This window comes from Hyperolius riggenbachi, chromosome 7, assembly GCF_040937935.1.
Source record: "Hyperolius riggenbachi isolate aHypRig1 chromosome 7, aHypRig1.pri, whole genome shotgun sequence".
Taxonomy (NCBI): Eukaryota; Metazoa; Chordata; class Amphibia; order Anura; family Hyperoliidae; genus Hyperolius; species Hyperolius riggenbachi.
Genome location: NC_090652.1, coordinates 67,467,153 through 67,479,992, shown reverse-complemented (window position 1 = coordinate 67,479,992; position 12,840 = coordinate 67,467,153). Strand labels below are relative to the sequence as shown.

The 12,840-nt window shown below is 47.3% G+C and overlaps 1 protein-coding gene across 1 annotated transcript in view; it reads right to left on the bottom strand.

The window, feature by feature from the left end:
• The window catches only part of LOC137526043 (chitin synthase chs-2-like), a 125,598-nt gene extending 114,535 nt beyond the window's left edge, over window positions 1-11,063 (bottom strand). The window contains exon 1 of the mRNA XM_068247255.1: window positions 10,833-11,063. Coding sequence (XP_068103356.1) covers window positions 10,833-11,063 — 231 coding nt within the window. The remainder of the gene's footprint in view (window positions 1-10,832) is intronic.
• Window positions 11,064-12,840: the final 1,777 nt, after the last annotated feature.

The following is a 12,840-nucleotide window of genomic DNA, read 5'->3' as shown; positions in this document are numbered from 1 at the left end:
AGGCATGCTAACTAGGTTAGCACCGCTTTGTGAATCAAGCCCAATATCTGTTGTCGCTCATGCTACATGAAGGTGGTTAAGTTGGTCAGTAATTGGCCAATCATAATTGAAAGTGTGTACCAGGTTTTATGCCAGAAACCCACAAGCAGTGCTTTAAAAAGCTATTGCTAATGCAATGCTATGGGTGATTTTTTTTTATTTTTTTTTTAAAGCACATCCCTCATGTGGAATCACACCCCTAGCATTACATTAGTAAGAGCTTTTCACAAGAGCTAAGAAAAGACTTAGAAAAGTGCTGCTAGAGGGTTCCAGGCCTTTGACATACTTGTCTGTGTTGAGTCTTTCCTTGACAATACTTCCAGGAAATTGTTTTTAACGTGTTACATTTACAGGTAGTCCTCGGTTAACGAATGAGATAGGAACTGTCCGCTCGTTCTTAACCTGAATCTGTCCTTAAGTCGGGACCCACATTTTAAATGCAGAGTAAGCGCAGCGGAAGGTAGATCGAAGACATCTCACCTGATCCTCGGCGGTAGAAGGTCCCATCGTGGTGCCCGGAAGCTGCGCAGCCCGTCCTCTCGCTTCGTCCACTGTTCCCGGTGTTGGCTTCACATGCGTCGCATAATGACGCAATTAGGAAGCGCCGCCACTAGGGGGCTTTTCCTGATTGTGCCATTATGCGACGCATAAGAAGCCGCCGGGGTACAGTGGACGGAGCGAGAGGACGGGCTGCGCAGCTTCCGGGCACCACGATGGGACCTTCTACCGCCGAGGATCAGGTGAGATGTCTTCTATCTACGTTCCGCTGCGCTTACTCTGCATTTAAAACGGCACAGAAGAGGTAGTCCACGGCGGCATGACGTCATTGCGACAGGGTGGAGCTATGGTTGCGGCGTTCATATCGGCGGGTCATTTGTAAGTCGGGCATTCGTAAACCGGGGACTACCTGTATTTACATTGTATGGAAGCAAAATACCCTAAGACGTTTTGATCGTGAAATGTAGAACAGCTGGAATTGTTCTGGAATACACTGAGGCAGGGTTCACACTTGTACGCAAATTTGTAAAAATGTGTTTGCCACAGATGACATTGCCTTGTTTTTCCGATTGTGTGCAAATTTTTGTGGGCACATTTTGTTAAATTAACCAGTTCCTGCAAAGCGGACGTTTCAAAATGATCTGTTTTGCAGGGCAGAGGATTGGGATGCAGCCCCGGATGGGCACGCACGCGCATGGCCATTTTCAGTCACCTATGAGCAGGAGTGAAGTGATTAAAATTCAGACAGCAGATCTGCTTTTTGTTGTGTGAGATGTGCGATTTGTGTTTCGATGTGAGGCTGGGAACACACTTGGCAGAAACGCTAACGTTGTGGAAAATGCAGCGTTTTTGCCTGCAATGGTAATCAATGGGCCACATCAAAAAGTGCATATAAAAAACGCATATGCGTTTTTGTATGCGTTTTATAATATGCGTTTTTAAAAACGCTGGTTTTCTTGCATATTTAAAAAAAAAACGCATCAAAAATGCACATAATGAAAGTCAATGGTAACGCAATGTAATGCGTTTTTCATATGTTTTTATATGCATTTTTTTTTAACGTTTTCTGATATATTTCTGCTTCCTGTTGTCTTCCTAGTGATTTGCATAAAATGTGATAAAAAATGCATGGAAAAACGAAAACGCGTTAAAACGCACACAAAACGCAGCAAAAAACACATATGCAGAAAAAACGCAAACGCACAAAAAACAGACTAAAGACGCACTACAAATGCTAAAACGTACATGACAGAAAATGCGGCCTTTCACACGCTGACAAGTTTGCACCCAGCCTACGTCACTGGTCAGTGATTGGCCAATCATAATTGCGTGTGTACCAGGCTATACATGTGGTATGCCTGCGACCTTATTAGAGAAGTTAAAAAAGTAACGAGTTTTTTTTTAAATCCATCTTTTACACATTTGCATGTAATGTTGGTGTTGAACATGAAAGCAGGGGAAAAAAATAAATAAATACAAAATTAAGACATTATAGCCCTTTATTTAAACGTGAGAAGATAAGCCATCTGTAAACAGGAGATATATCAACACAATTACATTCAGAACCATTTCCTTGTCCCTGCTGGTAATACTGTCGTAGGAGAGCCGCACAAACAGAGTTACAAGGAAATATTTTATCACAACATGAATAGGCTAGTTTAAAATGTGTCTTAATGGGATTGCATGTCATACAGACCACAGCTCTATTTGCTTGTTTACTATTAGATTGCATGCGATACAGCAGGGTGAAGAACATGACGATCTAAAGGTATATTCCATGGAGATAACAAAATCTATTCTATTCTACTTTTTCAAAAATTCTATTTTAGTTTTGCATAGTGCGAAAAGGGTTTACAAAGTATGTGTCTCCATTCTCCTTGGGGTATGGGATGGTAATTAGCACCCCCATATTTTTGTCTATACTGATATAAAGATGTTTGTTGTGTCACATACAGTATTTGGTTACATCCAAAGGTAAAACTACTGGAAGGGCAGTCCAGCAAAGGGGGAGGGGGGAGGGTGACAGAGTCATGGCTTTTTACCTTTTTTCTCTCTATTACAGTGTCCACTTGCTCTAGGAAAAGAGTTGTTGTTACCCCCCTCCCCCCCCCCCCCCGAGCCAACCCTCCACCCAGTAATGCCTAGACTTAATACCGCCCCAGTGGTGCCTCACCTTAATCCTTCCCCCCAATGACATATACAAACTAAAGACCATCGATGCCTTACTCTAAAGAACCCCTGCCACCAATGCCTATCCCTATCCACCACCAGGATGCATCCTGGTAAAACTGGCACCCAATAAGAGGGCACTGAGGCCACCTGCTATTTTATCAAGTACACCTCACTTCCTTTTTAAAGTACCCCTGACCTGGTGTTAAATACTTTAAAATTGTTTTATTGCTGGTGCTGTGACTTTTTCACAGCACGCAGCACCATCCTCCCCCCTTCAATGCCCCCTGTGACCCCATTTTGACAATTATGATCAGGGAGGAAGTGACAGTTCTTCCTCCCCTCTAAGCATCCTTAACTCCTCCCCTCCAGTCATGGCTTTAGGTCCATATTTATTTCACTGCACACAGCATGCAGGGGAGCCGCGCTGTGTGTGGGCTCGTGTTAATTGTGGTCGGAAGAATATCCGACCTCAATTATCACAAGTCCGCACACAGCACAGCTCCCCTGCACGCTGTGTGCAGTGAAACACATACGGAACTAAAGTGGCAGGAGGAGGGGGCAGAATTATGGACACGCACAGGGGAGGAAGAACTGCCACTTCCTCCCTGCTCATATTCAACTTTCGAAGACTACGACTGAGCAGAACAGGGGTTACATGGGGCACAGGAGGGGGAGGATGGTGCTGTGTGCTAGTCGCAGCAGGGCCAGTAATAAAGCAATATTCAAAGTTTCAGGGGAGAGGGGAAGAGGGTCAGGGATACTTCAACTTTTCCGCCAATGTCAATGAGTGCTATCATAGGGGTAAGAACTGTGAATGTAGGGGGAGGGCATCAAAATTTGCTGAGGAGTCCAATGGTTTTTATTTATGCTTCTGGTTTGACCACACCATTATCACTTTCTTTGGCTTGTCCAATCTCCTCTTCCTTTAGTGGATGATTCACATATTTTGAAAGCATTGCTTGTTGTTATCTGCCTAAAATTTGAGCTGTAAAACAGTATGTAGCAAGCACCGATGGAAGGAAGAATTCTTTGATGCGCTATGACCCAGGCACTCTTGCACCTTCGATTGTATTCAATCTGTCATCCAAAAGTGGGTCAGCACCATCTTCTTGAAAAATGACTATTAAATCAGTAAAAAGCATGATGAAACCCATAGTCGCAATGACTACAGATTTCATCATGCTTTTATTGATTTAATCCTCTACCGACCACCTAACGCTGATCGGCGCTGGGAGGTCCACCTAACGCTGATTGGCCTCATCTCACTCCTCGCGAGATTAGCAGGGAACGAGTCCTCGCTCAAGCGTGTGCTCCCTGCTGTCAACAAAGTGAGGATCTGTCATCAGCCTGCCAGCCGCGATCAGAGCTGGAAGGCTGGAAGTGGCTGGCAGGCTGTAATTTTTTTTTTTAAAAGCAAGCAAGCATGTGTACAGCACTGCGATCTAGCGCAGCACTGTACAGGGGACAGCCTTGTCACTTAACTGTCCCTCCTAACGGCTCACAATCTAATACCTCTCATAACCTGATGCCCATTTATGTGTAGTTTAGTGTATGGATTGCAGTCTAGGGCTGATTTGGGGCGGAGGAATAAAAAAACAAGGTTCTTTATTAAAAAAAAGATCACTTTAATTAATTATAAAAAAATTAAGTAGTCAGAGACCATCAAAAGACTGCTCTATTAGTGGGAAGAAAAGGAGGTAAACTTCATTTGGGTGCCAATTTGTATGACAGAGCAATAAACCGTTAAAGAGACACTGAAGCGAGAATAAATCTTACTTCAGTGCTTATATTCAGCAGGGGCATGTGTGCCCCTGCTAAAACGCCGCTATCCTGCGGCTAAACGGGAGTCCCTTACCCCCCAAATCCCCCCTGCTAAATCTATGACCAACTTGGTTGTAGATTTTGCTGCTGTTGAGGCAGGGCTAACAGCTGCAGCCCTGCCTCTCAGCGCCACCTATCAGCGGCGCATCACCGCCTCTCCCCCGCCCCTCTCAGCAAAGGAAGACTGAGAGGGGCAGGGGGAGAGGCGGAGATACGCACTGACAGACGCGCTTGAGGCAGGGCTGCAGCGGTTAGCCCTGCCTCAATCAGGAAGAGATCCCCGGGCACCACGGAGGGGATTTGGGAGGTAAGGGACCCCCATTTAGCCACGTGATAGCGGCGTTTTAGCAGGGGCACACATGCCCCTGGTGAATATAAGCTCTGAAGCGAGATTTATTCTCGCTTCAGAGTCTCTTTAAATCAATAAACCGTTAAAGTTGTAAAAAACGACCTGGTCACTAGGGAGGTACAAACCTCTCGTCCTCAAGTGGTTAATTAAGAGCTATTATTAAAGAGATTGTTAATTTCCCTGAGGTCAGTATGAATGACACCCAAGTCGTCTTCAATATGAGGGATCATAGAGACCCCGTTCTGTTTTTTTGCTAGCAAAGCCAGCAATTTCCCTGCCATATCCCCCTGCTTGAAAATTCTCTAAGACTGGTGCAAGAGGGAAACGTTAGTTGATTGCACTCTATAAAGGTTACGTTTCCGCAAGCTTCCCTGCCAGGTGTCATAGTCATGGGGGGGAGCGGGATAGCACAAACTGTGCTTCTGCAGCCATGGATTCCTGCTCAGCTTCATCGATTTGTTTGGTGGAAAGTCTATTGGAGGCAGTGATAGCTGACCCATACACACACCCCGAATAACTACTTTATGGGCATCCCACACATTATGAATTGCAGAGGAGTGTAGATTGGAAGACCAATAGCTCTGAAGTTCAGCAGCAACAGAGGAGCTAAAACCTTCATGTTCTACCCAAAATCTAGATATACGTCTCTCTGTAGAGTGACAGGTGGTGCCGAGGAAGAGGAGGACCGGGGCATGGTCAGAAATCCCTCGGGGTAAAATTTGGATTGAACGGACCATCGGTAAAACCTCTTGATTGGCATGGATCAAATCAATTCTTGAAAGAGAACAATGAGAATCTGAATGACAGGTATATTGGGTTATAAAAGGGTTTTTCCACCGCCATACATCCGTAAGGCTCTATCCCCAGCACCGGCCCCCACCCTATACAGCTCAGGGTCAGGAGCTATATTGAAATCACAATAATTAATGTTGTGGGATAAAACTGACATATCTTGGACATGATATACTCAAGAACCGAAGTATTAGAGCAGGAGGTGGAATATAAAGGCCAAATACAATATATTTAATCGCATGAATCATCGCTATCACAACCACACATTTACCAAGCGGGTCAATCACTACAGTGAGCAGCTGAAACGGCATTGACCTGTGTATCAGCATGGAGACACCACAAGAATATGAAGAGTATATGGCATGACAACTGGTGCCAATCCAATGCCTCCGGAGAGCCACGGTTTTGTGCCCAACCAAGTGCGTCTCCTGTAGGATACAGAGATATCAGCACAATATTTAGCGACAAAATAGAAAAACAATCCCCGCTTAATCTTAGAACTAAGTCCTCGAACATTTCACGACAGAATGGAAAAGTGGTTTTATTTGTGATCCTACCATGACAATAAAACATCAAATAGAAATATGGTATTCAGAACAGCCTGACTGGGCAGAGGAGGGCAGAAAGGTAGGAGGAGGGAAAGGGAGGGATAAGAGGGAAGGGGGAGAATGACATAACACCTGTTGTAAGCATAGAAGGACCTTGCTTACGCAACCTAGCAAGGTAAACAACTTTGTCTGATAAACACCTACTTAGAGCAAAGACCATGATTATCCAAAACAACCCTAACCCACCCTGTTACTATTTCCACAGAAACCTGGAGCCCCACAAAACAAAACAAAAAGAAGAAAAAACACCCTTAAAGGACACCCGAGGTGACGTGACATGATGAGATAGACATGTGTATATATGTACAGTGCCAAACACACAAATAACTAAGCTGTGTTCCTTTTTTACCTACTCTCCCTGAAAGAGTTAAAAATCAGGTATGCAAGTGCCAGTTTCTGTCTGGGTCGAGACCGGGTCAGACTATAGCGTAACCCTCACTGATAAGAAATTACAGCCATAAATCATTTTCCTGGCAGAAAATAGCTTCTGAGTCCAGTCCCCAGCCCAGGAAATCCCCCAAAATGGCCCAGCCCAGCAAAGCCCACAGCAAATTGCCCAGCCCAGCAAAGCCCCCAGCAAGTCACCTAGCAAAAACAGGCTGGCTCAACATCACCACCAGCACAGCATCACCGTCAGCAATGCCAGCACAGCACAGCATAACCACCAGCCAGGCAGCCCAGCATAACCGCCATCCAAGTACAGCACACAGGCCAGCCAAAGACAAGACAGAAGCCAGGTGAGGGGCGTATTTATGTGAAATACTGTGTACTGAATATATTTGTTACGCCACTGCTATGTTCATGTACGTTTGGCCCCACCTATGACCACGCCCATTTTTTGCCGTTTCCTCTTGGTGCCCAGGGGTGCCCCGGATGTCCCAGGAACCTAGAAACGCTCCTGACAGTCAGAGATCTGATCTTCCTTCCTAATTAAAAACATTGTGACCCAGTAGATCTTCACACATCCCCATCTTATCGCCAAATGAAAAGATCTTTGGAACTGACTGTAAACTTGGTGCAGTGGATTCTGGGTGACTATAAACTGCCTTGGCAGGGGTGTTTCTAGCCTTTTTGTTACTCCAGGCAAGAAGTCCTGTGTCAGGCCCTCCCCCCCAAAAAAAAAACACACACACACAAGAGTATAGACCATGAGCCGTATAGGGTGGATGCATAAAAAAGGGAGTCACTGAGATATAAACAACCCGCTGATCCTTGTCACATTTCGCTGCATACCCTCTTCCTGCACTACCCCAGCATAGTGTGCAAATGCAGAGTATAGCACAGCAGAAGCTGGGCTCTCACATCTCCACTGGAGTCCAAAGCTGTGCTTCTGCCTATTCACTCACCATTCACCCTAGTGCCCAGCATCTCTTACCACATGCACGCTACATGAGAAGAGTGAGGTTTCAGCACTAAAAGGAGCAGAAATCAGACAGAATGGTTGCACAGGCATGGCACTGGACTCCAGAGGGGAAGTTAGAGTACAGCTCCTGTTGCGCTATAGTTTGCCTTTACACAATGGACTCGGGAAGTGCAGGAGGGGGACAGGAACAGATAGTGGGACAAGTGGACAGAGGGAGGCACTAAGGGGGACAGAAGGAGGCTCAGTGGGACAGAGGGAGGCACAGAGGGATGCACACAGAGCGGTATCATCCACAAGGCATAGGTGCCCAGGGCCTGGAGAGAGTCTCGGGATCCGGTTTACCCTAGCCACCAACAAATCTTGCCAAAAAAGCTAGGTGGCCATTGAGGGTAGACCAAAAGTTGCTACTTGCCAAGGGCACCATTTCACTTTAAAGGACAACTGAAGGGATATGGAGGCTGCCATATTTATTTCCATCTAAGCAATGCCAGTTGCCAGGCCCTCCTGCTGATGCCTCTAATACTATTAGCTATAGCCCCTGAACAAGCATGCAGCAGATCAGGTGTTTCTGACATTAATGTCAGATCTGACAAGACTAGCTGCATGCTTGTTTCTGGTGTTATTCAGATACTACTGCAGAGAAATAGACCAGCAGGGCTGCCAGGAAACTGGTATTGATTAAAAGGAAATAAATAATGCAGCCTCCGTATACCTCTTACTTCACTTCCCCTTTAATCCATCTCTGGATGCACAGGTGGACTGAAGGTGGCACAAGGAGATAGAAGGAGGGAGAAAGGTAAACAGAAGGAGGCACAGGGGGACAAGCACAGGAGGACAGGAGGCGGCACAGGGGGATAGAAAGACACACAGGGGGGAATAGGTGCCATTGGGGAGTAAAGGGGACACAAGGGGACAGAAGAAAGCACAAAAAGAACAGGGTGGTGGGGGCTTAGTTTGGAGCGGGGCTTAATTAGGGGTGAGGCTTAATTTGGGCATGGTGCCCTCCAGGACCAATGGTACTCCAGGCAGTTGCCTGGAATGCCTGTGCCTAAAAATGCCCCATGATTTAGGGAAGAACATTAACTGCAGGGAAATCAGTCTAACAAGTTAATTTATGCTGCCAGTGGTGGGTAGATAATTTCTGTGATCACGGAATAGCTGTGATTCACGAGCACTTTTTCACTATTCAACTTCCGAATCCGAATCCGTGATCAATTCTGGATCACGGAAATCAATTCGGAATGCAATCACGGTCGTGATTGCGGTGCGGAAAGCCGTGATTAGATCGTGATTGGCAGAAATGGGCGGCAATAACATCCCTGGGCCAATCAGAGGCCCCCAGCCAGGCCCTAGCAATCAATTATAGGAGGGGAGGCTATGCCCTCCCCCTCCTGTATTATGCCCTCCCCTCCTGTATATAGAGCGGCGGCTGTGTTAAAAGCTCCGTCCTTGCTAGACTCTGTGGCAGTGAGAGGATCGTCTCCAGGCCTTATGTGCATCAGCAAGAGCGTTTGCAGTCCTTATACTGTATCTGATACTTGTATTCAGCTAGCTAGTGAGTGATTACTTAAGTTAGTTGTAGTCAGTGTAGTTGTCAGTGATAGAGTGTACTGATTGCTGTGTTTATTGCAGGCAGGTTCACTGATTCTACTGCTTTATTACTGACTGTATCCTTGTATTTAGCTAGCCAGTGAGTGATTAACTTAAGTTAGCTGTAGTCAATGTAGTAGTCAGTGACAGTGTACTGATTTGCTGTGCTTAGTGCATTGTACTGTGATAGTAGCGCGCAGCCGCTTATTTTGCTGTGCGTGTGCGTAGTGCAGGCAGACCGCTGTCCACTCATTTTTGTGCTCTATATTACTGTATCTGAAACTTGTATTCAGCTAATTAGCCAGTGATCAACCTCAGTTAGTTGCAGTCACTGCCACTGGTTCGTCACTAAGTTTAGTCAGTGACATTGTACTGTGCTACTAGCGTGCAGCCGGTTAGTTTGCTGTGCGCATAGTGCAGGCAGTCCGCTGTCCACTAATTTTTGTGCTCTATATTTTACTGTGGCCCATATGCAATTCACTTTTTCTCCTGACTTTTCTCCTAGGAGATAATTTTTCATCTTCAATTTAGATTAACCTTTTAGCACTTTGCAGTGGAAAAAGTACCAAAAAAGTAGGTGAAAAGTACTGTCAAAATTATTTTGAGTATTTTTTTGCTTGCTGGTGGTGTAAAAAGCATTTTATTTAAAAGTTGTGAGAATATCACCTAGGAGAAAACACAGGTGAAAAAGTGAATTGCATATGGTCCTGTATCTGTTAATTGTATTCAGCTCATTAGCCAGTGATCAACTTCAGTTAGTTGCAGTCACTGCCACTGGTTAATCACTAAGTTTAGTCAGTGATTGTAAGGGATTGATCCTCTCGGCCGCAGTATGGTCTGAGGTGGCGACAGAGGTAGAGTCAGACGACACTTAGGCAAGTGAGACCCACCACCACAGCAGCATCATCCCTCCCTCAGGAGCAGCATGCAAGCGTACTTTGACTTCCAGTGCACCCACGGCTACTCAACACACAGACATTGAGGCTGGTGAGGCCAGCTAGTCCTCCTCATTGGCCTCCTCTGCTTCCCCTGTAGCACATCGGCGGCAGACCCTCCTGAGTGACAGCTTTCAGGGTTTGACCAAGCCTCTGCCTCCTGGTCACAGGCGCATCTGCAAACTAAATGGCTTGCTGGCCCGGTCCATGTGTTTCCAGCTGCTTCCGTACTCCCTAGTGCAAGAGGGGAGTGATACGTGCAAGCTGCTCCAATTTGGGATCCCAGAGTGGCAAATCCCCATTCGCCACTACATTTGAGGACCGCCATCCAAGCACTGCACGAGTTTGGGATGGTAAACGTGGCCCGTTCACTCGACTACGCCGTGAGCGAGCGGGTCCACATCACCATGGACTCGTGGAGCAGCCAATTTGGGACAGGATGCTACCTGTCCTTTACGGCGCACTCAGTGACGTTTAGGGAAGGGGGGGATGACAAGAGCGCAGCAGCAGCAGGCCACTTGGTGGATGCAGCAGGCTCTTCTGATCCCATTCCCTCCACACCCTGTAAGCAAGCCTGCCTCAGCAGCAGCAGCGCGAAGCCTTGCCACTGCCAATCGCTGCTAACATTATTCAGCCTGGGGATGGAAAAGCTTACTGCCGCTCACATCCTGGCCACCCTCGGGGTGCAGGAGCGGAGGTGGCTGACCCCCAGAGGCCTGAAAGTGGGTTATGTGGTGGCCGATAATGGAGCCAACCTGATGGCCACAGTGCAGCAGGAAAACCTCCAGCACATCCCCTGCTTGGCGCACGTTCTCAGTTTGGTGGTGCAGCACTTTCTGCTCACCTACCCGAGGATGAACGACCTGCTGGAAAATGCCCGGAAGGTGGTGCGCCATTTCCATTGCTCAACCACTGCGCCTGCAACCATGGCCCAACAAGTCCTTGGGGCAATTACCAGCAGCAGCAGCAGCACCAGCAGCAGCCGGCACCCTGGAGACCTGCTGAGCCTAAGCAAGAGCCTGTATGCAGTGCAGCTGCCCAGAGCAGAGGTGCCAGACACAACATCCTCCTCCAACCAGCACCAGCAGCGACTGACCAGCATGGTGTCTGACTACATGGGGTCATTCAGCGGGCTTGACACCGACAGCCCCATGGACCCCACGGAGTACTGGGTCAAGAGACTTGAGATCTGGAGGGAGACTGCCCAGTACGCCCTGGATGTCCTGTCCTGCCCCCTTCCAGTGTCCTCTTGCTCAACCACTGCGCCTGCAACCATGGCCCAACAGGTCCTTGGGGCCATTACCAGTAGCAGCACCAGCAGCAGCACCAGCAGCAGCCGGCACCCTGGAGACCTGCTGAGCCTAAGCAAGAGCCTGTATGCAGTGCAGCTGCCCAGAGCAGAGGTGCCAGACACAACATCCTCCTCCAACCAGCACCAGCAGCGACTGACCAGCATGGTGTCTGACTACATGGGGTCATTCAGCGGGCTTGACACTGACAGCCCCATGGACCCCACGGAGTACTGGGTCAAGAGACTTGAGATCTGGAGGGAGACTGCCCAGTACGCCCTGTCCTGCCCCCTTCCAGTGCCCTCTCCTAGAGATGCTTCAGTGTGGCCAGTGGCATGTTCATCAAGAAGTGCTCTGGGCTGTCCCACACCTCTGTGGACAAACTCGCCTTCCTGAATATTAACCAGGCTTGGGTGGAAGGTGAGTTCCTGGCCCTTGCTGTCGGCCTCAGGGGGACATGAAGTGGCTGCTGCAATTTTTTTTACAATGCCTGCCTTTCCAAAGCAAGTTAGAACCTACCTAATACTCGTAATTGGCCTGGTTCATTTAATTTTTTGCTGTGGTGACACCCGTCCTGTCCCATGGCTTCATAGACTTCTGCTGCTGACACACGCTGCTCCTCCTGCTGCAACATTTCCCTACTAAAGTCTGCGTTCCCACTGCCAGGGTTCATGGATGCATCTAATTTTTTGGGCATTATCATGCTGTGGTACCACCAATGAGGTGCCATGGTCGTTCTGTGCTGCCGCATTGATCGATTTAGTCCTCCTCCTGCTTCTGATGAGTTTTACCACCAGGGTCCATGGATGCATGTATTTTTTGGGGCAGCATTATCATGCTGTGGTACCACCAGTGAAGTGCCATGGTCGTTCTGTGCTGCCACACTGACCACTTTAGTCCTCCTCCTGCTGCTGCTGAGGTTCTATTTCACTACTAAAGTCTGCATTCCCACCGCCTGGGTCCATGGACAATTCTGCTGCCATGTTATTGCTATCGCTACAAGGAAAAAAAATAAAACATTTACAAAAACCTCTCTGGGTGTTTTTGTGGCATCGGCCACTCATCCTCCTCCAGTGGTACCACCACCGCCAGGTGCCATTGGGACTCACCATCACCTCTGTGATTGCTTAAAGTGAATTTCCCTGTTTAAAACCAATTATTACCAACTAATAGCTGCATTTAAAGTGTTAATTTAACATTAAAATCCATTTTCTCAAAAACTAAAAGTTATTTTTGGATTTTTTTGTTTTGTTTAGGTTGTAGCCCCTTATCACCTTTTTAATCCGTGCAATTTTGGGGATTGTAGCATGTATAGGGGGCTTTGCTATTAACGTTAAAGGAAAATCCGGATCACGGACGTGAATTTCCGTGATTGCCTCATTCA